Here is a 26,677-nt window from a genome sequence, read left to right on the forward strand (position 1 = left end):
AGATGGCTTACAGGAACCTACTCGAAATTGCAGAGGTGGTCCGTTGGCAAGAGGAAAGGTTGTTGCTGCACCCAGACGACAGCAGCGAGTTGTGGCAAGCAAACACCTCCCGGCTTTGGAGGGACCGAGGGCCTTTCTCCGCGTCAAGTGCGAACTCCCCTGGAATCCGAAGGAGCCTGGATCAACTTGGGTTTTCTCCTTATTTCTTTTTTGCCTTGCAGACCCTGAAGTTCTTTGCACAATCGGGGGACACCTGCGAGTCTGAGTCTGGGAAGTGGGTATGGGCAAGCGTGGGCCCCATCACCGGCCTGGAACCGAGTCCCTCTCCCGCGGGTCCCGCCCCTCTCCCGCGGGTCCCGCCCCTCTCCCGCGGGTCCCGCCCCCTCTCCCGCGGGTCCCGCCCCCTCCCCCGCGGGTCCCGCGCCCTCCCCCGCGGATCTCGCCCCTGAGTGGGCGTGACCGGCGCGCTGCCCGTGGGCTCGCCCGGGGGGGCGGAGCCGGGGGAGGGGTCTACGAGCGGATCAGGTCCAACCCGCTGAGCCGAGAGCCGGGAGGCCGGCTGGGGAAGAGCCACATCCGGCGGCTGGCGCCCTAGTGCCCGCGGCCGCCGCCGCCGCAGCTTTCCTCCAGCAGCAGCTCTGGGCTCCTCGTCTCTGGAGCAGCTGCCCCGATGCCCCGGAGCTGCCATGGGCGTGCCGCACTGGTGGGACCAACTGCGGGCGGGCAGCTCCGAGGTGGACTGGTGCGAGGACAACTACACCATCGTGCCTGCCATCGCCGAGTTCTACAACACGGTGCGGGGCGCGGGAGTGGAGATGGCAAGGCGGGCTGGCGGGGGGCGGCGGTCCCTTCGCGCCGCCGGGTGGGAAGCTGGACGTGGGTCGCTGCGTGTATCTGGGGCATTCTCTCTTAGGCCAGGGCCGATCCACGCCTTCCCTCCCACGCACTCCTCCCAGCTCTCCTTCTGTCCCCTCCTGTCCCTATTCCCGGTATCAGGAGCCGTCTCCTCCTGTCATTTCCCTCTGATGGCTCTATTGTCTTGTTTGATCCTCACCCCCTCTCGGAGCCGCAGATCCAGGCCAGCCCGTTCCCCCAGTTTGAATCACCTGGTGGTGGGAAACCTGCCGGGTCAACTCCTTTCCTTCCCCAGGATCTGTCTGGCGTGACGCACTTGGGTCGCATTGTGCGCTTTTGCCCTCAACTGCTCTGGGAGTCCCGGGAAAGGCGAAGACCCCGGCAGGTCTCAGGGGCCGGCTCGCTGGCCCCACGCTGACATGCCCCTCCCCCACGAATTCTCCAATAACAGACTGAGTTATTTTGGCTAGAATATTACTACTAGTTCTTATTTTCTTTAGTACCCAGCCTCACTCCAGCCCCCAATTTTAACTCTCCCAGGCCAGCCTTCTCGCCAGTTTTTAAGTCAGGGTGGTGAAAGGGAAGTTGGGAGTGGTTATTGGTGTGTTTTCTGGACGTGTCTAGGTCCCTGGATATGAGAAGACAGAAACTTCCCCACTGCAGTATCCTCTGTGTGTTTAGTCTTTGTGGGAGGGAAAGATTGCAACTGGGAGAGGAAATGCCTCTTCTTTTCACTGTGTCCTGGCTCAGGATTCTGGGAGCGAATGTAAAGCTTCGCGTGGTCATTTCTGTGGCTTATCTTTTCACCGCTCGGACATGGAACATAGGAACCCTGGTTTGAGTGTCATTGTGGATTTTAGGTTGTTCTTTAGGATTCCGCCCCCCCAGATTTGCTGGAGGGAACGTCCTTGACCTGAGCCAGATGCTTATTGCCTGGAGGGATCTCAGATGATCCAGTACAGTCCTGTCATTTATAGGATGAGGAAAATAGGCTTGAAAGGGGAGTTGATATGTCCCCATTTCTGGTATGGCTGGGACCAGAATCCAAATCTTTACTCTCTCCCCTCAGGATTGAAATCTACACTACCCTCCAAACACACACATATCCTTCTGCTCCTTTTTTAAAAAATTAATTTTTAATTGTCTTTTTTTAAAAAAAAGATACATAGATCACACAAAATGTTACATTAAAAATTATAAGAGGTTCCCATATACCCCACTCCCAACCCCCCAATCCCCTCTCCTTCTTTATAACTAGGTTAATTTCTCAAGAATACCTTTACTGTCCCTGAATATTGTGAAGGATACAGTTAGTGGAGGTGGCCACATTTCACTCACACAATCTCTTGGGGAGGATGCTGTCAGGTGTAGACAGGTGTGCACACAGGGCAGGTTCAGCTGGGGTTAGAGTTTGGTCCATCTGATTCTCAACAAGGAGAAACCACCACCACCAGTGGTCAATTTCTCCATTTGAGAGTAGAGAATACAGTGAAATACTGTATTTTACCAGAGTTAAGGAAGGAATGTCCAGTTCTCACACACTGAGCAAGGGTGTCTCTGGAGCCCAAGGCTGCAGAGAGTCAAGTCTGGTTATTTGGGTCCCAAAGGTTAGTGTGAAGAGAGACCTAAAATCCCGGGTGAGGGGAAGAGTTTATTTTGTCTTTACTTTTAGTCTCGTCTCATTGGAGCTGTTACGGAACTTAGTACCCAAGTCATTTGTAGAAATTATCTTCAACTGCAGTATCCGTGTCTGATTAGCCTGGCTGGTCAGTCTTACAAAACCTTATTCCTTGGAATACTTGTAAATCACAAAATTTTCTTTGGGAAAACAGAGAGCTTAAGGTCTCAGAAAAGTAGCTGATCACCTGACTTGGTTGAATGTAGGTCCGAAGAGTTTATTTAGCAAAGCCCATTTCTTCCTCTCTGTTCCATGATCCTAGTTATGGTTTGATGCTTATCACAAGACATAGCTTGCTTATCTTAGACTTATGAAGGAAGACAGTGAAATATTACTTTGTGATAAACATCTCATTAAATCCTTATGACAAAGCAGCAGGCCTAATTATCCATTTTGTAGGATACCTATAATCATCAATTTTGAGAAAAAGTTAAAGGGATTGAAGATGTTTAATCTGGCAAAAACTGGGAGAGGAATTTAATACCTTCTTAATGGGTCTTGGTGACAGCACATCACTACTGCAACTTCAGTTACCACTAGCTACCATTAACTAAGTGTTTGTTATGTGTAGGAGCTCTCCTGGGGACTTTACAATCACCATAGGCAGTGGGTACCATTTATTATATCTTTTTAACCAAGGAGGAAATTGGGGCCTAAATAAATGATGCTCTGTGCCCAAGGTCAAGAAAATGGCAGAGCTGGGGCTAGAACTTGGCCCATCTGACTCCAAAATATTTCTCTTGAAGATGATGTAAATGCCACTGTAGCTATTTTAGATTTATTTAACTGGGATAGTGTAGGTATTTATTATCCAGTCATTTAACTTAAAACCCCAGCATCATCAAAAAATAAAAAACAAAACAAAACAAAAAACACTGCATTAGGAGCCATTCTGCCTATAGGATAAAACCCATGATGTTTGTTATGAAAAAAAGAATTGGTTGGAGTAGCTTTTGTTAATGTTGTTATTACCAAAGTAGTAACATGCTCATGGTAAAAAAAATTCCGAGTATGGAAGTTTTGAAATAAAAAATACCCTTTTTTTTGTATCTTTCCAGAAAATTTTAATCATGTAAAAATGCAAACGTATGTCTATGTGTAAAATATGTGTGTGTAGTGTATATACAGACTCTCTTGCTTTTTTTTTTTTTAACCCAATTAGGATTAAACTATACAAACTCTTCTGCACTTCTCTCTTTTAATATATCCTGGAAAGATTCCCATATTAGCTCAGATGATGCTATCTCTGTTTTGTAAAATTAGCCCATGAGCTGTCCTCTTACCCCACTCCAAATCACCAAGCTAAGGAAAGCAGGATTCTCTTCCTATCCTGAAGTTAACGCCCCACTGTCTGTAGATCATAATTCTTTTTATCTGCATGTCTGGCTGTCTATCTCAGTCTGTGCATACTGGGCATTTGCTCTGTACCTAGCGCAGAGCCCAGACCTGGAAACCATCAGCGGGGCGGGGAGGGCCATAATGAGATGACATACATTAGGGTGCTGTCAGTACTCCACGAGGGGTGGTGTATTGAGGAGAGGTGGAATTTGCAAGGAAGCTTCTGAGAAGAGTGACCAACTTGTCCTGGTTTGCCTGGGACTTACCCAGTTTTAAAAATGAAAGTCCTAGGTCCTGGGAACCCCCTCAGTCCCAGACAAACCAGGACAGTTCCTCCCCCATCAGAGAGGTGGCCAGGGTGTGGCTGAATTCTCAAGGAGGCAGGAGAGGTGCTGTGGAATGAATGATTAAGATTCTGTGAACAGGGAAGCAGACTTGGCCCAGTGGTTAGGGCGTCCACCTACCACATGGGAGGTCTGCGGTTCAAACCCCAGGCCTCCTTGACCCATGTGGAGCTGGCCCATGCGCAGTGCTGATGCGCACAGGAGTGTCCTGCCACGCAGGGGTGTCCCCCGCATAGGGAAACCCATGTGCAAGGAGTGCACCCCATAAGGAGAGCTGCCCAGTGCCAAAGAAAGTGCAGCTTGCCCAGGAATGGCGCCGCACACATGGAGAACTGACACAACAAGATGACACAACAAAAAGAAGCACAGATGCCCGGTGCTGCTGATAAAGATAGAAGTGGTCACAGAAGAACACACAGAGAATGGACACAGAGAGCAGACAGCTCGGGGGTGGGGGGATGGGGAGAAAAATAAATAAAAAATAAAATCTTAAAAAAAAAAAGATTCTGTGAACAATTAAGATGCACAGAGCAGGGTGATAAGGGTAATAAGGCTCCTTAGCCGCTTGTGAACGTACTGTTCAGAAAACATACAGCCTATTGCTTTGTCACAATTTACCCTCTGTCTGGAAAGGGGCACAGCCAGACATGGCAGGATGAGATGGCAGGATGAGATTGCAGGGTGTTTATGAGTGTGGAGTCATTGCTACATAGGAAATCATGGAATGAAAAAATACCTAAAAGATCATCAAGACATTTTTAAGTTGTTCACTCCTTTCTTAAAACATTATTGTAATAACATGTATATACAACATATAATCTAATTTGGGAAGCAGATTTGGCTCAATGGGTAGAGCATCCGTCTGCCACATGGGAGGTCCAGGGTTCAAGCCCGGAGCCTCCTGACCTGTGTGGTGGGCTGGCCACGCTCAGTGCTGATGCGTTCAAGGGAGTGCCATGCCACGTAGGGGTGTCCCCCTGCGTTGGGGAACCCTGCACACAGGGAGTGTGCCCCGTAAGGAGAGTCACCCAGTGTGGAAAAAACAAAACAAAACAAAAAACATAAAATTTGTCATTTTAACTATTAGTAATTCAGTGGCATTACTTACATTTACAATGTTGTACCACCATCATCACCATTCATTACCAAAAGTTCTTCATGACCTTAAACAGAAATTCTGTACTTAATAAGCAGTAACTACTTTCCATTCCTCCCTTCCTCCAGCCCCTACTAACCTCTAATCTACTTACTGTCTCTACAGATTTGCCGCTTCTAGATACTTCAATTATGTTACATCATACAGTATTTGTCCTTTTGTGTCTGGCTTATTTCTCTTAGCATAGTGGCTTCAAGGTTCCTCATGTTGTAACATACATCAGAACTTCATTCCTTTTTATGCCTGAATAATATTCCATTGTATGCCTATACCACATTTTGTTTATCCATTCATTGGTTGATGGACAGTCAGGTTGTTTCCAACTTTCGGCTACTGTTGACAATGCTGCTGTGAACATCGGTGTGCAATTATCTGTTCAAGTTCCTGTTTTCAATTCCCTTAGGTATATATATACCTATAACTGGAATTGCTGGATTGTGTTTTGTTTTGTTTTTTATCTTCCCCCTTGTGGCTTTTGCATGCCGTCAGCTCTCTGAGCATTTGCTGAACGTTCTTCTGTGTCTGTATTTATTTATTTTTATTTATGTCCCCCCGCCCAGCTTGTTTTGCCATTTCCTCTCTGTGTTTGTTTACTCTGCGCTCTTCTGTGTTTTTACTTGTGTCCCTTTTTGTTGCGTCACCTTGCTGAGTCGGCTCTCTGCAGTGCTTGTGGGCCAGGTGGCACTCTGCGGTGCCTGGGCCAGTCACTCTCTGCATTGTGTGGGCGAGCCTGCCTTTACAAGGAGACCCGGGACCAGAACCCAGGACCTCCCATATGGTAGACGGGAGCCCAAATGATTGAGCCACAGCCGCTTCCCTGTGGTTTACGAAAGATCTATTAAACGAAAGATCTATTCTGCAGGCATTAAACAAACCAATTTCCAAGGATATTAAAAAAAATATATCCTGGCTGAATTATTCTTTAACGTCAGTGACCCACACAAAGGAGAATTTTCATTTCTTAGCAGAGACAGAGTTATTGAGTCTGTTTCTTCATCATCACTCCTTGCTTTCCTGTATTTTTGGGGGGGCTTCTTCCTCTTTTTTGCCTTGGGAATCATCTCTCTCTAATTTGGTCTTTTTCTTTTCATATGGTGACATCTTTAAAAGGGACAGTGGAGGCCAGCAGCAGATGGCCTTTGCAGAAGCAATAATGATTTCAGTGGTTTTGAGAAAAATATATGAACTAAGATGAAAAGGTATGCAAGGCATACTGTTGAATGAAAAAAGGAAGTTGAAGAATGATAATGGTACAATGTGTATGTTTTATATGGATGTAAATATATTCACATAAATGCAAAGAAAAGGACTTGAAGACTATGAATCTGAGAACAGTGGTTGAGTCCGTGGGGAGGATAGAAAGGAGACTGTAGCTTTGTCATGTTTTAACAAAGAGAACACATTCACGTATATGACCCTTCACATCAGGTTTAAAGTTACCCATGGTATAACAATTTCATTTTTCTTCTCTTCCTCCTCCCGCATCACCTCCTCTTCTTTCTACTTCTTTGTTTAACAAAAGGTAAGCTACATTTAAATTATATAACAGGTTTCATGTGCACTATGTGTGATGCAGTTCCAGATTTTTAGGTGCCAAGTAAGGAGGTGCACAAAGATAGAATGTGGTTGGATGGGTTGAGGGTGAAAATTAGCTTGGGCAGAAGGAGCATGAGGCCAAGAGTTGGCTGGCTCGATGCTGCAGCCTGGGCTTGTGATTGATTGCCTTTCTGACCTTGGCCAGACTTGGAGCTTTCCTGCATCTTCACTTATATCCTTTCACAACACCAGGGATAATCTTTAAGGTCCCTCATTTGCACTCTTAAAGATCTCTCTCTTTTTTTTTTAAATGATTCTATAAAATGTTAAAGTCTGTGATAGTAACAATAAACAGTAGCCTTCTACTTATGCAGTACTTCAACCAGTGTCCTGAATCCTCCTTGTTTCTTAGTAATTGAGAATTAGCCATATTCCCAAGACTTGAGACCTGGATACTACCTGGGACAGCTGAGACAATTTACTCATATTCCCACCATTAGCTTTTTTTTCCAGGAGGTAGTGGGGATTGAATCTGGGTCCTTGTACATGGAAAGCAGGCACTCAACCACTTGATCTAAATCTGCTCCCCACCATTAGCTTCAGCGCCCCCTCCCAACTGGCTCCCTCATCTGCTTGCTTGCATTGTTGGTTTGTGTTTTCTTTAGGAGGCACTGGAAACTGAACCCGGGGCCTCCCATGTGGGAGGCCAGTGCTCAGTGGCTTGAGCCACATCCACTCCCACCATTGTTTTTTTTTTCCTATCTGGTTGCATCATTATCTTTTTGGTGTGATGCTTCATTGGCTGACCTCTGCATGGGGGCCAGTGCCTCTCCAAGCAAGTCTGGGACACCTTTTTTCTTTTTTTACCAGGAGGTCCTGATGATTGAACCCAGGTCCTCCGTATGGTAAATGGGAGCTCAATTGCTTGAGCTACAGCCACTTCCCTCACCTTAACTTTTAAGGCTCCTATGTGGGAAAGAGAAAAAAGATTCTCTTCTGAGTGGACCAACTAGGTTTGTCAAGAATTTCTCAAAAATGATGCCGTTCCACTAGGGATTTTTACCCTGGGTTTTAACCAAAGGCAGTGGACCAACTCCCACCTTGCCTCTGACAAAGAATCTTGTTCTCTTCCCTTGTTTTTTGTTTTTTCAATTTTCATTCCCTCCACCCAAGATGGCTCCCTTGTCTGTCTGCTTGTCTTCCTCAGGAGGCACCAGGAACCAAACCCAGGACCTCCCATGCGGGAGGTGGGCACCCAATTGCTTGAGCACATCCACTCCTCTCTCCCCTTGTTTTATCTCTCTCCAACACTGCCTTTCTCTAATAGTGGAGTCACTCCCAGACCCCTCCTGTTCCCAGGTGGTGGTAGAGGCATACGTTCTTGCCAGAGGTTGCCAGTTCTTACCTGCACTGTGTCTCAAGGACTGCAGTTTGCAGACACATTTTATTTGTTTAGTTGTACCCCGTGTGGTTTCTTGGGTCTGGCAAAGTCTTTCTGTCCTGCTCCCTTCACCTTCAGTTCACTTCAGGAGGCTGCTCTCACAGTTCCTTTGAGGCCTCAAAGGCAAACTTTCCACAATGTCCATCATGGACAACCACTCTTTCTTTCTGAAAGCCCCTGCCCCCTTGGCGTTCTGGACTTCATCTGCCTCATCCTCCTATCTCCGAATGGTATTTTAGTCTTTTTTTTTTTTTTCACTCTTCTCCTCCCCAACCCCAACTCCGCTGGTGCTGCTCATTTGGAAGCAGCTGTTCCCGTCACATTCTGCACTCTTCTCTGTGGCTGCACAGTGTTCTTTACAAAGAGCTCCTCATTCCACACTAAAGACGAGACTTGAAAAGCTGAATGCCCCAACCCACTTCACGCCCACTAGGGGAGCTATGAAAATCTGAAAATAACAAGTGTTGGCAAGGATGTGGAGACCTGGGAACTCCTGCACTTTGTTGGTGGGATTGCTGCGGCCAGTGTGGAGAGTAGTTTCATAGTTCTTCAGAAAGTTGAATGTGGAATTACCTGATGACCTAGCAATTCCACTCTTAGTATATACCCAAAAGAATTGAAAGTAGGTGTTCTAAGAAAAACTTGTTTGTGATGTTCATACCAGCACTATTCACAACAGTCCATCAACTGATAAATGGATAAATAAAAAATGTGGTATATACATCCAATGGAATATTATGCGGCTGTAACAAGGAATAAAGTACTGATATATGCCAAATACAACATGGTGAACTTTGAAAGAAGAAACCTGGAAGAGAAAGAAAGCAGATTAGTGGTTATCAGGGACTGGGGGAAGGGAGAATGGGGGGTGATTACCTACGGGGTACAGGGTTTCCTTTAGGGGTAATGAAAATGTTTTGGAAGTAGTTAGAGGTGATGGTTACACAATATTGAGAATGTACTAAATGCCACTGAACTGTCCACTCTAAAATGGTTAATTTTATGTTATGTGAATTTTACTTCACTGGTAAAAAAATATCTTAGGGGAAAAAAAGCTGGCTATGACCTACCTTCAAAAATCACACCCCACCCCAATAGAGGGGAGGTTCTAGAGCTATGCTGTTCAATGTGATAGTCACTAGCCACGTGGGGCTGTTAAGCATGTGAAATGTGGCTAGTTCAAATTGAGACGTGCTGTGTGAAATTTACATTGGACTTCAAAGCCTCAGTATGAAAAAAGTGTAAAATATTTCACTAATGATATTTTAATAATGATTGTATATTAAGACGACAATATTTTAATATATTGATCTATTGCATTATATAAAATATATCATTAAAAAAAAAGGGAAATGCCTGCTTGGAGAAAGAAAAGAGTGGTTCAAATCCAAACTAAAGTCTGAAGGATAAAATAATTGTCATTTTAAAGCTGAGAAAGCTGACACAGGGCAATGAAAAGGGGAACTAGGAAGAGCCCTTCACGGGGCCGAGGTAAACAGGCTGACCTTGCCGATGAAAGGTATTGGGGCTGGAACATGTTTAGTCCTACTCACCCCTTCATTAAACTTTATTTTCACCATTATTTAGTAGAAGCCTTGTCTTTAAAATTCTACGTGCAAGTTCATTGGAATGCTTCATAATTAGTCTGTGCAGAAAAAGTATAAGTAGTTGGTTCTCTTAAGAAAGGAGACTGTGCCGTTCTCGGATCAAAGAGGAACTCCCAAATGGTCATTTAAGAAGCCTTCCATTTTCCTGGTTGTATATCTGCAATAAAAAAAAAAATGTACAAGAGCTTTAAAAAGGCATATGACCATATCCATCCCAATTTGCAAAGGATACGCTTAGCATATGTGAATATTTTTCACTCTTTTACTTAATATGCATCTTTTCATTTTACATTTCCCCCCACAGATCAGCAACATCTTGTTTTTTGTTTTGCCGCCCATCTGCATGTGCTTGTTTCGTCAGTATGCAACATGCTTCAACAGTGGCATCTATTTAATATGGACTCTTTTGGTTGTAGTGGGTAAGTGGATTAGTTTGTGAACATGGGCTGAAAGGGAGGAAATGGGGTTCTTCACACTTCCTGTCCCCTTTGAATACTATGTTTTGTAAACCAAAGCCACTCTGACGTCTTAGCAAACTTGTTTTTTGTTTGCTTGACGCCAAAAGGAGGACATTCTTGAATGCTGGCTTGATAACAAAGGTTGGCTATAACTATCACTTATTTGAGAGTTCATTTGTGTAATAGTTATTGGTGGTGTGCCAGTGCAATTATCTGAAAACTTGTGATGAAAGTCATGTGAAACAATTGAACTCTTGTGAGACTGCAGTTTGTAAGTAGACTTAAAATAAAATAAGAGACTCTTCAGTGTTCGATCCATCATTGTTCTGGGAATTATTTGTGTAATTTCCACTTCCTCTCACATGTAGGTTGGGAATTCTTGGCTTTTATTTACTGTTTATTCTCATGAAGTTTCATGGGACAGGAACTGTGTTTAACTGTGGGCATAGTTCTGATGTTCATATTTGAACCTTACTTGAAATCTTCTTTCCAGACTTGGAGTCTGCGTGCTGGGTTGTGTTTCTTCCTTCAGTTTCTTTTCAGAGAAAGAGAGATCTGGTGATTGTGATAGGGGCTTTCCTTAAGCAGTTTATTGAATTTGTGAGTCTGTTCTTCCTTGGTGACCTCCTTTATTGGTGTGTAATTTTTTTTAGGAATTGGATCTGTCTACTTCCATGCAACACTCAGTTTCCTGGGTCAGATGCTTGATGAACTTGCAATTCTTTGGGTTCTGATGTGTGCTCTGGCTATGTGGTTCCCTAGAAGGTATCTACCAAAGATCTTTCGGAATGACAGGTAAGCTTATGCCAGTTATTTTTGCATTTGCCATTACCCAATAATACCATGTATTTATCAAGAAAAATAGCATATGATTGAGTCCAGTCTAGTGATAAGCTTATCATTAGCTGGTTTAATATCCAGTGATTGGTTATGACCTGATAGTATAAATAAAATGATAGATAAAAGAGGAAATTTCAATATGCTTGGGGAAGAATTTGTATGACATTAGGGTCAATAAACCAAGTGTCTTTTACTTGATATGCAGAAGAGTGGAAAAATTTTCAATGGAGGAGAAGTTGTTGGATGGTAGTTAAGACTTCCTTTGATCTGCTAGAACATTTCCTTGAGTCTAGTCCAGCTCCATCAGTTTTATGTCTTAAGTAGAATCCACATTGAGGAACTGATTCATAGAGCTATAGATACTTTAGTTTTCAAATTGCATTGTTTTTAATTTTGATGAGATACACTTGCATGCACATGCACACTCATACATACACATACATGTGTCTCTCCAAGCTGGAAACCCAGAATTTCAGAAAGGGGCACATTTTAATATCTATTGTGTTATGATTATATAGTTATTAATTAATTCACCCAGTAACTATTTTTGTTTGAAAACTTACTATTTACTATGCATTTTCCTAGGCATTGTGATATAGCAGTAAAAGGCAGAGTCCCTCCCTGCCTCCAATGAACTTACACTGAAATCAGGGAGCTTTAAATCAACAAACAAATAAATAACACAGTTCTAAGTAGTGGTAGGTGGTTTGATGAAAAATGAAGCAGGTAAGGAGATAATAATGATCCAGCGTACAAATTTAGAGCTTGGTTAGGAAAAGCCTTCTGAAGAGGTGATATTTGAATAGAGATTTGAATGAAGTAAGAGGATGAGTCTTATTAATATTTTGTGGGAGAGCAATTGAGGTAGAAGAAATAGCAGGTACAAAGGCCCTGAGGGTGGAAATACATCGGGCATGTTTGAGGCATAGCAAAGAGACTTGTATAGCTAAAACAAGTGTGCACTGTGTGACTCATGGGAGAGGAGGAGGGAAAGGCATGCAGGGACCGCCATTTAGGGCTCTGTAGACCAAAGTGAGGGTGTTGGAGTTTATGGGAAGTGTTTGGTAAATTTTGGCAAAGATTGAAGTGATCTGATTTGCACTGTGACCGCTGTAATTAGTGGACTGTAAGGGACAAGAGGGGAGGCAGTAACGGCTAATAGTCCAATCAAGAGATGATGATGCTTGAGCAACAGCAGTAATAGTAGAGGAAGATGCATTAGGGTTAATTATGAAGGTGTTATCAATACTGTATACTGATGGACTAGATGAGGAATGTGAGAAAAAAGTCACCTCAGGGGAAATGCCACGGACTTCTGTCTGAACAGTTGGGTGACTGGTGGTGGTGCTGTGCTGAAAAGGAGAAGCATTAGTGGGGAAGCGAGGGGGTGACAGTGCAGGTATTTAGTTTGGGATGGCCGTTCTCCTTTTTTTCTTTTTTTTTTTTTTGAGGTTCAGGGGCCTGGTGATTAAACGCAGAACCTCGTCTATGTGGGAAGCCAGCATTCAACCACTGAGCCACTTTGGCCTCCCTGAGTTATTTTTTTATTTGTTTTTTTGCTTGTTGTTTATTTAGAAAACACCGGAAACTGAATCTAGGACCTCCCATGAGAGAGATGGGTGCTCAGCTGCCTGAGCCCCATCTTTTTTTAAAATACATTAAAAAAAATTTTTTTTAAAAAGATACTTTAGGTTACATAAAAAATACAGGGGATTCCCATATGCCCAAATGCCACCCCTCTCGTACTTTCCCACATTAACAACATCCTTATTAGTGTGGTACATTTGTTACAATTGATGAACACATATTGAAGTATTGCCTCTAACCATGAATTATAGTTTACATTATACTTTACACTCTGTCTTGCACAATTTTATAAGTTATGACAAAATATATAATGGGCTGTATTCGTCATTGCAACATCATGTAGAACAATTCCAGTGTCCTGAAAATACCCTCATATTACACCTATTCTTCCCTCTCCCTCCCCTCAGGATATCCTGTGGCCACTACCTCCACATCAGTGATAAAAGTTCTTCTATTGCTACAGTAACAATAAATCTACAGTAGAAAAATAGTCAGTCTACTTTAGTCCATTGTTCATTCCCCAATCTTGAAGATTTTGGGATGGTGGTGCCCACTCTGCCTCTAATTGAGAAGGGGCTTAGATCCCATGGGGCAGATGGATGGAAATCTCTTGCTTGCAGTTGCAGACTCTCTGTTCCTTGGGTAGACATTGTCCATCATCATCTCCTTGTTAGTTGTCCCAGGTGAGTCCAATGAACTGGAAAGTAGGTGTTATACAATACTGTTGAGATTCAGGACCCAACTGGCATGTGGACAGCCCAAATATTTAAGTCTCTTGGACTATCACAGCTAGTGCTAACTATAGGTTAAGAGAAGGGGCAGAAGAACTATGTGTAAGGAAACCACAAATGAGTCCAGCCCTGTCACACTGAGTAGCATAAGCTCTAAAGTAAGACCCACTGGTAGGGTGCCAAACTCCTGAGCTGTCTTCCCTGCCTATAGTGTCTGGATGTTTCTAGAGGCCTCAGGAGCCCCACTATTTGAGGCAATATTTACTGTGGTAGTCAATGAGATCCTGCTGAGAATTGTATAAGTGTAACCTCTGGAATGACCTCCTGACTCACTTTGAAATCTTTTAGCCATAAAAACTCATTTTTATTTACCTTTGCCCCCTTTGGTCACCTTTTCTAGGTGCATTGCTATTTGGTGCTTGCTAATAATCCCTTGGTGCCAGGGAGGCTCATCCTTGGGAGTCATGTCCAACACTGGGTGGAAGGTAGTACATTTATATGCTGAGTTTGGCTTAGAGAGAGCTGGCCATTCTCTTCTGATTGTTGTGGCTACTTGTTTGTGTGCTTCTTTCCCCTCTCCCCCTCCTCCCCTCCCCTCCCCCCACCCTGCTGTTTTTGCTGCCTGTGTCCATTCACTCTGTGATCTTCTGTATCTCTTTCTTTTTTTGTCTTCTCTTCTCATTTTTTCTCCTCTAAGATTCACCAGGATTTGATCCTGGAGACCTCTGATGTGGAGAGAGGTTCCCTGTCACCTGTGCCACCTCAGTTCCTGGTTTCTACTGCGCTTCACTGTGACTCTCCCCTTCGTCTCTTTGTTGCATCATCATCTTGCTGCGTGACTCACTTGCGCTGGTGCTGGCTCGCCACCCAGGCACTGGCTCACCATGAAGGCATACTTTCTCTTTTTTCCTTTTTTACCAGGAGGCCCCAGGTATTGAACCTGGGTTCTCTTGTATGGTGGGGGAAACCCTATCACTTGAGCCACATCCACTTCCCATTGTTTGGGTACTTCTTGACCCAAAAATAAATATAGTGAGTTTTGCCAGTAATATCTGAAGAACAGAGGACAGTCAGCCTAATAAGAGAAACATTCCTGGAATATTACCTATATGTTTCTCCACAGTCCACAGGGTATTGTATTCTGTCAGAATATATATGTGGATAAATAGCCTTAGAATATGGACTCAAAAGCTGATGTGACAATCTACAGAATGGGAGAAAATAGTTGCAAATAATATATCTGATAAGGGTCTAGTATCCAGTGTATATAAAAAAACTATAACTCAAGAACAAAAAGACAAACGACCCAATATAAAAAATGGGCAAAGGACTTGAGTAGTCACTCCTCCAAAGAAGATATACACATGTCAATAAGCATATGAATAGATACTTGACATCATTAGTCATTAGGGATATGCAAGTCAAAATCACAATGAGATACTACATTACAACCACAGAATGGCTATAGCTAAGAAAGAAAATAACAAGTATTGGCAAAGATGCAGAGAAATTGGAACACTCCTACATTGTTGGTGGGAATGTAGAATGGTACAGCCACTGCAGAAAAGTTTGGCAGTTCCTCAAAAAGTTAAAAGATAGAATTACCAAGTGACCCAGGAATCCCACTTCTATGTGTATACCCAAAACAATTAAAAATAGGAACTTGAATAGATACTTGTATACCACTGTTTACAGCATCATTATTCACAGTAGCAAAATGTGGAAATAACCCAAGTGTCCATCAAACGATGGATAAACAAAATGTAGAATATCATTCAGCCCTAAAAAAATAATGAAGTTCTGATACCTGCTACTACATGGATGAATCTCGAAGACATTATGTTAAGTGAAATAAGCCAGACACAAAGGAATAAATATTTCATGATTCTACTTACATGAAATACTTAGAACAGGGGTTCTTAACAAGGGGTCTGTGAGCTTGAATTGAAATTCAAAAAAAGATTCTTGTGTGGATGTCTTGGTGCAGGTGTGATATATTCATTAAATAATACACAGTATAGTGGAGTTAGTAAAGGGTCTATGGTTTTCACCTGACTGGCAGAGGGGTCCATGGGACAAAAAAGTTTAAGAGCCCCTGACTTAGAATAAGAAAATACAAAGAAACATAAAGTAAATTAAAGATTACCAGGGACTGGGAGAGGGGGATGGGGAGTTATTGCTTAATAGGTAAGGAATTTCTGTTTGGGATTATGAAAAAGTCCTGGTGATGGATGGTGGTGATGTTAGTACAATATTGTGGATATGATTAATACCAGTGAAGTGTACGTTTAAAAATGGTTAAAGTGGTAAAATTCATGTTATTTATGTTATCACAGTTAAAAAAAAAGTAAATTATTCAGGGGAGAAAAAAAAAAAGGCAAGCTATATGTACATAGGGAGTAAAGGAGCAGGAGTTCTGTAGCTATTCAAGAGTAAAGCTGATTGCCATGGACTGAGGTGGAGGAATGTCCATGAAAAATGCTGCCTGCAAAAAAGCACATTGCAGAAATATATATAACATCCTAGAATGGATGAACTGAAGTGTCTTTTAAGTGTATGTTTTTGTTTATGCACAAAAATGGCCTGAAAGTTTGAGGACACCAAACTACTTCATTGGGAATTGGAATGGGAGAAAGAAATTCCACTTTCACCTTTATTCTCTATTTAAAAATTTTTTAAAAGAGCATGTGTTAATTGCTTTTTAAATTTTTTTTTTTAAAGATTTATTTATTTATTTAAATCCCCCCCCTCCCCTGGTTGTCTGTTCTCTGTGTCTATTTGCTGCGTCTTGTTTCTTTGTCCGCTTCTGTTGTCGTCAGCGGCACGGGAAGTGTGGGTGGTGCCATTCCTGGGCAGGCTGCACTTTTCTTTCGCGCTGGGCGGCTCTCCTTACGGGTGCACTCCTTGCGTGTGGGGCTCCCCTATGCGGTGGACACCCCTGCGTGGCGCGGCACTCCTTGCGCGCATCAGCACTGCGCATGGGCCAGCTCCACACGGGTCAAGGAGGCCCGGGGTTTGAACCGCAGACCTCCCATGTGGTAGACGGACGCCCTAACCACTGGGCCAAGTCCGTTTCCCTGCTTTTTAAATTTTTTATTTGGTAAAATATACTATCTAAAATTTCCCTCTTTAACCACATTCAGATATACAATTCAGGGGTAATTACATTTATAATGTTAGCACATGATAATTTTTAACAGTAATATTTTATTTTTAAATGAGTAGGGAGAAAACGTCCTTCAAATTGAGTAGTTTGACAGTTCATCTTGGGAAGCAGAATTTGAACTAAATAGTGTCATCTCTGTATATAATCTAGCAGAAAGGAGCACAAGAATGTTTCTTATCAAAAAACAAAAGAGAGATTGGGAGCACGTGCTAATATTAGCTCCTTTTTTTTTTGAGACTTATTTATTTATTCCCCCCCACATCCCCTCCTCCTGCCCTGCTCTTTATGCTGTCTGTGTTATCATTTGCTGTGTGATCTTCTGTATCTAGTTTTCTTTTTATCTTCTCTTTTCATTTTTTCTTCTCTAGGATTCACCAGGATTCGATCCTGGTGATTCCTGATGTGGAGAGAGGTTCCCTGGCAATTGTGCCACCTCAGTTCCTGGTCTCTGCCTCACCTCACCTTGACTCTCCCTTTTGACTCTCTTTTGATATGTCATCATTTGCTGTGTGACTCACTTGCATGGGCACTGGCTCACTGCGCAGGCACTTGGCTTGCGTGGGAGCACTGGCTCACCACATGGGCGCTTGCGCAGGCACTGGCTTGCCGTGCGGGCACACTTTCTCTTCCTCTTCTTCATCAGGAGGCCCCAGAGAGCAAACCCGGGTCCTTCCATATGGTAAGTGGAAGCCCCATCACTTGAACCACATCCACTTCCAAGCACTAGCTCTTTACAAGTAAAAGTGAAAGGAAGGGGACGTGGATGTGGCTTAAGTGATTGAACTCCTGCCTACCATATGGAAGTTCCCTGGTTTGGTGCCCAGTGCCTCTTTTTTTTTTTTCTCTCTCTCCCCTTCCTCCCCCCTGCCACCTGCCCCAGTTGTCTGTTCTCTGTGTCCATTTGCTGTGTGTTCTGTGTCTGCTTCTGTTGTTAGCAGCATGGGAATCTGTATCTCTTTTTGTTGCATCATATTGTTGTATCAGCTCTGTGTGTTTGTGGCACCATTCCTGGGCAGGCTGAACTTTCTTTTGCACTGGGCAGCTCTCCTTATGGGGCGCACTCCTTGAGTGTGGGGCTCCCCTACATGGGGGACACCCCTGCATGGCAGGGCACTCCTTGTGCGCATCAGCACTGGGCATGGGCCAGCTCCACACAGGTCAAGGAGGCCTGGGGTTTGAACCGCAGACCCCCCATGTGGTAGACGGACGCCCTAACCACTGGGCCAAGTCTGCTTCCCCCCAGTGCCTCTTAAAGAAGACTGCAAGCTGGTATGATGGGCAGGTGTGGCAAGCTGATGAAACAAGAGACACAAGAAAAAAAAAAACCATAATGAGAGAAACAACAAAGCAGGGAGTGGAGGTGGCTCAAGTGATTAGGTGCTGCTCTCCCACATTGGTGGTCCCAGGTTTGGTTCCTGGTGCCTCCTAAAGAAACAAGATGAACAGTCACAGCAAGTTTAGACAATGAGGGGGTAGGAGAAATAAATAAAAATAAATCTTTCAAAAACAAACAAACGAAAGAAAAGTAAAAGGAGGGCATTTTTGGTCTTAGATGAAATGTGCTTCTCCAGCTCCCCATGACCCTCTACTCCAGTGGAGAAAGTATGCTTTAACATTTTAGGTTATGTAAATGTTACTAGAATAAAAATTTTTTAAGAAGTTCATGGAACTGAATAACGCAGTGAACTCTAAGATAAACATGGCCTATAGTTAATTGTACAGTTATAAAAATTTGCTTTCATCAGTTGTAACAAACGTGCCACCCCAGGTCAAAGGGTTAAGAGGGTATTATATACGAACACTGTATTTTATGCATAATTTTTCTGCCAACCCACAACTTACCCCTCTAAAAAAAGAGAAGAAAAAAGAAAGCATATTTTAAAAAGATATGGCTAGTTGGTTTAAGTTGTCCCAGCCTACAGTCTTCTTTTGTTTCCTGATACAGTTTCAGGAGAGTGACAGAGATGACCAGAGAGCTGTTTTTTGTTTGTTTGTTTGTTTTGTTTTTTAGCTCTGGAACCCCATTTTGCTTATCTGTAAGATCAGAATGATAGGGAAGCAGACGTGGCTCAACTGATAGAGCATCCGTCTACCATATGGAGGGTCCAGGGTTCGATCCCCAGGGCCTTCTGACCCATGTGGTAAGCTGGCCCATGCACAGTGCTGCTGTGTGCAAGGAGTGCCCTGCCATGCAGAGGCGCCCCCACCTAGGGGTACCCCACACACAAGGAGTACACCCCGTAAGGAAAGCCTGCCCCATGTGAAAAAAGCACAGCCCACCCAGGAGTGGCACCGCACACATGGAGAGCTGATGTAGCAAGATGACGCAACAAAAAAGAGACACAGATTCCTGATGCTCTGGCAAGAATACAAGCAGATGCAGAAGAACACATGGCAAATGGACAGAGAGCAGACAACGGAGGGGGGGAGAAGGGGAGAGAAATAAATAAAATAAATCTTTAAAAAAATGAGAATGATAAAAGTACCTCATGAGATTAGATATAAAAGGGAAAATCATATAAACTATATAGTGCAATGACTGCCTTGTACATAGTAAGGACTCAGTAAGTGCTAGCAGTTATTATGATTGGTTAATGGGGATTTGAAGATGTGGATGTCCAGAACAGTGGGAAATTATTAAAGTTCATTATATAAATATAATTTGTGGATTTTAAAAAATGGGTTTTCTTCCAGTTTGTCTAGGATGTCCTAAGACTCTCCAGGGCTTACACTTAGCTGATGATGTTTATTAATGTTTAGACATTTCTATTTTGGGGAAACAAGCATTAAGGACTACCATAAGTGAACTGAATTAATTTCTTAAAGAATATTTATCATGCTGTGCTTTTTATGATTTTACCTCTACAAAATCTAGGGACAGCCCCTGATTTATAATCAGTTTCATTTTTGGTATTGAGTATGATGTGCATTCTGAACAGCAAGGTAGTGGGCTGGGTCTGCCAGTCTTGTTCTCACATTAACTTGCTGAGTGACTTGGGGTGAGAATCTTAGATTCTCTGAACCTGAGTTCCTTATTTATATATATATATTTTTTAATTTTAAAAAGTTTTTTATCCCCCTCCCTTGTAGCTTTTCGCTGCTGTCTGCTTTCTGTGTCCATTTGCTGTGCGTTCTTCTGTGTGTCTGTATTTATTTTTCTTTATTCTTCCCCCTTGTGGCTTGCTTGATGTCTGCTCTCTCTGTTCATTTGCTACGCGCTCTTCTATGTTTTTTTGCTTGTCTCCCTTTTGTTGCGTCACCTTGCTGAGTCTGCTCTCTGCAGCGCTTGCAGGCCAGACTGTGCTCTGCAGCATCTGAGGGCCAGGTGGCGCTCCGCAGCATGTGGGCGAGCCTGCCTTCACAAGGAGGCCGTGGGACATGAACCCAGGGCCTCCCATATGGTAGATGGGAGCCCAACTGATTGAGCCACAGCTGCTTCCCAAGTTCCTTACTTATAAAATGATGGGGTAGGCTGGCTGAGAGTCCTTCCATGACTGAAGGTGGGAATACTTGGAATATCAGGCACTCGTTGTTCTAAAGAGGTTCTGTTTTAGTCTCAAAACGTAGTTTAAAGCAATGGATTTTAACCAGGGACATTTTGATTCTTCAAGGCACATTTGGAAAATTTGTGAATACATTTTTGGTAGTCACATTGAAGAGAGGTTTAATCATCTATAAATTCCATTTCATTTCAGAATAGTAAAGGGTCTGTAGCAATTTGATATGGTTATAAATTCCAAAAATAGATATTGGATTATGTTTGTAATCTGATCTGTACCTGGGCATGACTGAGTTATGATTAGGGCTTTGATTGGGCCACATCGTTAGGGAGATACCAAGGGGTGGGGACTCACAGATAAAAGGAATGGCAAAGTACAGAGTGGAGGGTTGTTTTTTTTTTGTCTTTATTTATTTTTTTAAATATTACATTAAAAAAATATGAGGTCCCCATATACCTCCCACCCCCCTCATCCCACTCCTCCCCCCATAGCAACAATCTCCTCCATCATCATGAGACATTCATTGCATTTGGTGAATACATCTCTGAGCACCACTGCACCTCATGGTCAGTGGTCCACATTATAGCCCACACTCTCCCACGTTCCATCCAGTGGGCCATGGGAGGACATACAATGTCCGGTAACTGTCCCTGCAGCATCACCCAGTACAACTTCAATTCCCAAAAACGCCTCCACATCTCAATTCTTCCTCCCATTCCCCACACCCAGCAGCCCCCATGGCCACTTTCTCCACACCAATGCCACATTTTCTTCGATTACTAATCACAATAGTTCATGAATAGAATATCAGTAAGTCCACTCTAATCCATATGCTATTCCTCCATCCTGTGGACCTTGGAATGGTTGTGGAGTGGAGGGTTTTTGATGTTGGAGTTTGATGCTGAAGTCTTAAGCTGGATCCCTGGAAAGTAAGCTCACAGAGGAAACAGAAGCAAGCCCCAGGAAGGGAGGAACCCTGAGCCCAGGAAAAAGAAGCCCGAGGAAGAGAAGAACCCAGGAAGCCTGAACCGTAGCAGATGTCAGCAGCCATCTTGCTCCAACGCATAAAAATATACTTTGGTGAGGGAAGTAACTTATGCTTTATAGCCTGGAATTTGCAAGCTCCTACCCGAAATAAATACCCTTTATAAAAGCCAACCAATTTCTGGTATTTTGCATCAGTACCCCTTTGGCTGACTAATAAATGTCATTACCAAAATTTTGATATTTGATATTGATAGGATTGGAAATCACTACTTTAAATGGGTAATGATAACAGTAACAACTTTATTATAATACTATGACAACAGTATTGGGTTGTGGTAGGTTTTGGTTTGGAGAACACAGGAAGAAGGGGTGCTAAGGGTCCCTGGACCTTGTGTTCCTTAATATGCTGGAAAGTTGAAAACAGGACCCCTAACTGCAGTAGGAGTTGCCTGTCATCAGCGTTTAGAAGGACCCTGTCTGGGTCTCTTGCTCCTGGATATTTCTAGCTGTCTTGTGCCCAGGGCCTCTGGTGACTCTGGGGTCTGCTCTGTGCAGAATTGTGTGTTCACAGGACATCCTCGTGGCTAAGCTGCCTGCTTGAAGCACATTGCTCCACATCTTTTGGACCCAGTCTGCAGGTGGTGATTGTGGACGGTTTCCTTCCAGAAGTTTGCTGTCTTTTAACTATTTGACAGCATTACATAGGGCCTTTGGTGGTTGCAATGTAAGCTCGGTGAGGTTCTCCCTAAGAGTGTGATATCATTAACAATAATACTATTATTTAAAATAACAGTTATTCTCAAAACAATGACAGTAGTAATGATTTTCCTAGCACATTAAATGTGCTAGGCAACATGTTAAGTGCTTTAATACTTACGAGAACACTTGAGACAGGGTACATTAATTTTGAGATGGGAACCCTGAGGCTTGTAGGCTGAGTTACATGACAGGGGTCCCAGAGGTACCAAGTGGTGGAGGCAGGATTTGAATGCTCATTAGTCTAACCCAAGCACCTTTTAGTCACTATGTTGCCCTCTCTAATCTGTGCCTGAGTCCTACACCATGGGGTTGGGTGGGGTGATAAAATTTGGCAGTTTCCAATTCTCTTTTTATCCAATGTAAAAAGGCCAGGCAGCCTTGGCATGGGTCACACACCTCAAATACTGAAAGAGTACCCTGGGCTCTGTAGGACACATGCCCAGGACGGGGTGGGGGAGCCATGGCTGACGTCCTTGGGCTGTGCACACAGGGCTTCCTTTTATCTGGTTGCTGAAGGATGCCAGCCAAGGCCAGGAGAAAACACAGTTTTCCTGAGGATTTGCTGCCTGGATCCTTGCCCATTCGTATTCTTTCCCTCTGGTCAAAGTTTCAGGGTTATGATTCCTGTTCCTTCCAGTCAGAAAGTTGGCCACTCGATCAATGACTTCCTGTCCCTTGATGGTAAATTGTTTTGCTATTTAAGAGAGAAATTTGTATTTTGAAGGTTCAATGTGTTTTGATTTCTTTATAATGGAATTTAATTTAAAATAGTTTCCTAACTACATGACTTGTTCCAGGGCTCTTGGCCAAAGTAAATTGTGGTAATGAGGAATAATTAGAAACTTCAGGAAAATCATGCATGGATAAGGCCTTTGAGATCATCTATCTAGTCCAGCCTTTTTGTTTTATAGGTAAGGAAAGGGAATCTCCATGAGAAAGAGCATGTCCAGGATCACATCGCCACTTCTGACTCTTTGTACCTAACTACCTCCATTGAAGGATGTGAGAATATTGTTATTTTTTTAAGATTTGTCATACTGAGAACTTTTCAACAGTGCACGTATATTTCAGTGCGTACTGGTTATGTGGGTTGTCAGGGCAGACACTATTAGAATTTTTTCTAGGACTTCCAGTTTTGTATGCTAGACACATGACATTAAAAAAAAAACTGGGAAGCTACATTTTTTTAAAATTTTATTTTGTACATTTAATCAAAATATAAACAATTAAAAACTAAAAAGAAAACACAATTGAATAAAAACAAACATTTCTCAATTAAATGTACTAGATACCTATAAATTTTTTTTAAATCGTACAATATGTTACACAGTATATTTGGTTCATAGTAATGCAATCATACAGCATTTGTCCTTTTGTGTCTACCTTGCTTCACTCAGCATAATGTCCTCCAGGTTCATCCATGTTGCCATATGCTTTACGACTTCCATTTTTCTTACAGCTGCATAATATTCCATCATGTGAATACACCACAGTTTGTTTATCTATTCATCTGTTGATGGACACTTGGGTTGTTTCCAACTTTTGGCAATCATGAATACTGCCACTATGAACATCGGTGTGCAGATGTCTGTTCGTGTCACTGCTCTTAGTTCTTCTGGGTATATACCCATAGTGGTATTGCAGGGTCACGTGGCAAGTCTATATTCAACTTCTTTAGGAGCTGCCAAAGAATCCTCCACAGTGGCTGTACCATTCTACATTCCCACCAACAGTGGACAAGTGTTCCTATCTTTCCCCATCCTCTCCTACACTTGTAGTTCTCTGTCTTTTTAATAGTGGCCATTCTGATAGGTGTGAAATATCTCATTGTAGTTTTGATTTGCATTTCCCTAATCATTAGTGATGTTGAGCATTTCTTCATGTGTTTTTTTGCCATTTGGACAAGTGTCTATTCAAGTCTTTTGCCCACTTTTTAATTGGGTTGTTTGTCTTTTAATGTTGAATTGTAACATCCCTTTATATATCCTGGATATTAAGCCTTTATCGGATATGTGATTTCCAAATATTTTCTCCCATTTTCTGCCTTTTCATCCTTTTGGCAAAGTCCTGTGAGGTGTTTAATTTTTGAGGAGGTTCCATTTATCTATTTTTTCTTTTGTTGCACGTGTTTTGGGTGTAAGGTCCAAGAAACCACCATCTATTCCAAGTCTTGAAGATGTTTCCCTACATTTTCTTCTTGTAGTTTTATGATCCTGGCTTTCATATTTAGGTCTTTGATCCATTTTCAGTTGATTCTTATATAGGGAGTGAGATAGGGGTCCTCATTCATTCTTTTGGGTCCCAGAACATTTTTTGAAAGGACTGATTATCCCGTTAACATTGACTTGGCACGTTTATCAAAAACCAGTTGCCTGTATAGGTAATGGTTTATTTCTGGGTTCTCAGTTCTATTCACTGATTTATGTGTCTGTCTTTATGCCAGTACCATGCTGTTTTGATCACTGTAGCTTTGTAATATGTTTCAAGTCAGGTAGTGAAATTCCTTCCACGTCGCTCTTCTTTTTTAGAATGCTTTTGGCTATTCGGATGTACTTTCTCTTCCAAATGAATTGATAATTGCCTTTTCTAATTCTGTAAAGTAAGCTATTGCGATTTTGATTGGTTTTGCAGGAATCTGTAAATCAGTTTGGGTGAGATTGACATCTTCATGATATTTATTCTTCTAATCCAGCTACATGTTTTGTTTTTTTAAATGGCCTTTGTTTTTCATATAAAAGTCATACATATTCACTCCATAGAACATGGGTCCAAAAACTGTGCTGTGGCCCAATGGGGTCCAACACCTCTTTTTACTAAGTTCTCTTGGCACACAGCCACACAAATTCATTTACTTATTGTCTATGGCTACAATGCAGAATTGAGTAGCTGTGCCAAAGACTGAATGACCTGCAAAACCTAAAATATTTACTATCTGGCTCTTTACAGAAAGACTTTGCTAACCTCTGCTGTAGACCATCTGAAAAGTACAGAAAAGTAACACTAAGAAAACAAACAATTATCCATAGCTCACCCTCAGGAACGTGGGTTGATTTGAATTTTACATTTTTGTAAATAATGCTGGGATAACCATTCTTGTGACTAAATATTTTTGAAAATCTCTGAGTATCTCCTAAGGCTAAATTTCTAGAAGTAGAATTACTGAACCAGTGAGTATGAAGTGTTTAAGACTCTTGATTCCAAGTACAGAATTTCTTTTCAGCTTGCACTGCTCCTAGCAGGGCCTGCACCTTGCCAATATTAAGCAAGCAAACCAACAAAAACTCCTGTGCTAATGGATTTGGTTTTGCTTTCTCTGATTCAGGGGCAGGTTCAAGGCGGTGGTCTGTGTCCTGTCCGCAGTTACGACATGCCTGGCGTTCGTCAAGCCCGCCATCAACAACATCTCTCTGATGACCCTGGGGGCTCCTTGCACGGCGCTGCTCATCGCAGAGCTAAAGAGGTGGGTGCCATCCTGCCTGTCGGCCTCTCCAACTGTCCCTGTGGTAGAAACATGCCAGCTCCCAGTTCTTTTTGCTGCCCTCAAGTGTGAAGAGAAATTTTACTCTTCATGAAGAATGAGTTCCTGATATGGGATTGCAGGCAGGTTTAATGGTTTGGTTCAAAATGTTAATGTCATTCTCAGAAAGGGGAGCAGTTGATTACTGGATGCAATACATACCAGTGATCACAAGCCAGCTCAGCAGGAACATCTCAAGAACCTGGCGCGCTTCTAGGACAAGCTGCCAGAGTTAACTCTGTAGAAAGAAGAACGTATTTGTTTACAGGACAAGAGCAAGAGGGAAAGAAAAGCCCTCAAGAATGTTATTGCATTCACACACACAGAAGGAAAAACAGGAAGGGAGCAGGGGAAATGAGTTTCTCTATATGATGAAACATTAACCACTTGTGAAATACAATTGACTATGACACCTTCTTGAGGCTTAATTTCTACTTTACAATCTATCATTGTATATTGCCTTTTGCTATTTGCTTAAGAATTTTCCGTTGGGAAGTTGTGTGCTCAGAGCTCATGTTGATAGCCAGAAAGTTTCATTTTAACACTCGTGTGTTACAATTACTGTCTTCTAGCCCCAACTAAAATACATCTCACCACTGCCCCTATTTCAAGATTTGAAAACAGGTCTCTTTCTTCGCGCGAGCTGAATTTTCATTTCATGACTTTCTCATCACTCTTGATCCCTAGGGTCTCATTTGCAGTCTTGTGTCTATCTCCCGTTGTGCTGCAGTTGCTCTTGTGGACTGTGTTTGCTCAGTTGTCTCTCTTGCAAGGAGATGCTCGTTTCTTTGCCCCTGGGGGTTTCTGCCATATAAAAGGCAGGGCCAAAGGCCTGGGCTGTTGAAGAAGTAAGTATTTGCACTTTGTCGGTCAACAGCAGGATTCTCTCTGCTCTTTTCTTCTGGGACAGCCTTGGAGCAGCCTTCGAGGACTGGGAAAGAAAAAGACCCATTGCAGAGACTTGGGTCTTGAATTTGGTACTAGAAGAATAACTATGGCAGTAAGGTCTTTTTAATAGGAAAATAGATAATTGAGTAAACAGTAATCAAAATAACTCTTGAAAAGTCACCTTCCTACTTTTGCACTTGTAATACTTGTTAGAGCTGGAAGGGTTTGTGGCAACCCTGACTCTAGCTGCTCTCTCAGGAGTGTTTACTGAGTTCCTGGTATGCCCCCA

General features: G+C 42.7%; 1 protein-coding gene across 1 annotated transcript in view; it reads left to right on the top strand.

Annotated features, from left to right (window-relative positions):
* Positions 1-543: 543 nt before the first annotated feature.
* Positions 544-26,677, top strand: part of ACER2 (alkaline ceramidase 2) — a 44,069-nt gene continuing 17,935 nt past the window's right edge. The window contains exons 1-4 of the mRNA XM_004485099.5: positions 544-794; positions 10,260-10,374; positions 11,067-11,208; positions 25,306-25,443. Of these exons, the coding sequence (XP_004485156.2) occupies positions 687-794; positions 10,260-10,374; positions 11,067-11,208; positions 25,306-25,443 (503 nt within the window). The 5' untranslated portion in view covers positions 544-686. The remainder of the gene's footprint in view (positions 795-10,259; positions 10,375-11,066; positions 11,209-25,305; positions 25,444-26,677) is intronic.

The sequence above is a fragment of the Dasypus novemcinctus genome, chromosome 8, assembly GCF_030445035.2.
Source record: "Dasypus novemcinctus isolate mDasNov1 chromosome 8, mDasNov1.1.hap2, whole genome shotgun sequence".
Lineage (NCBI taxonomy): Eukaryota > Metazoa > Chordata > Mammalia > Cingulata > Dasypodidae > Dasypus > Dasypus novemcinctus.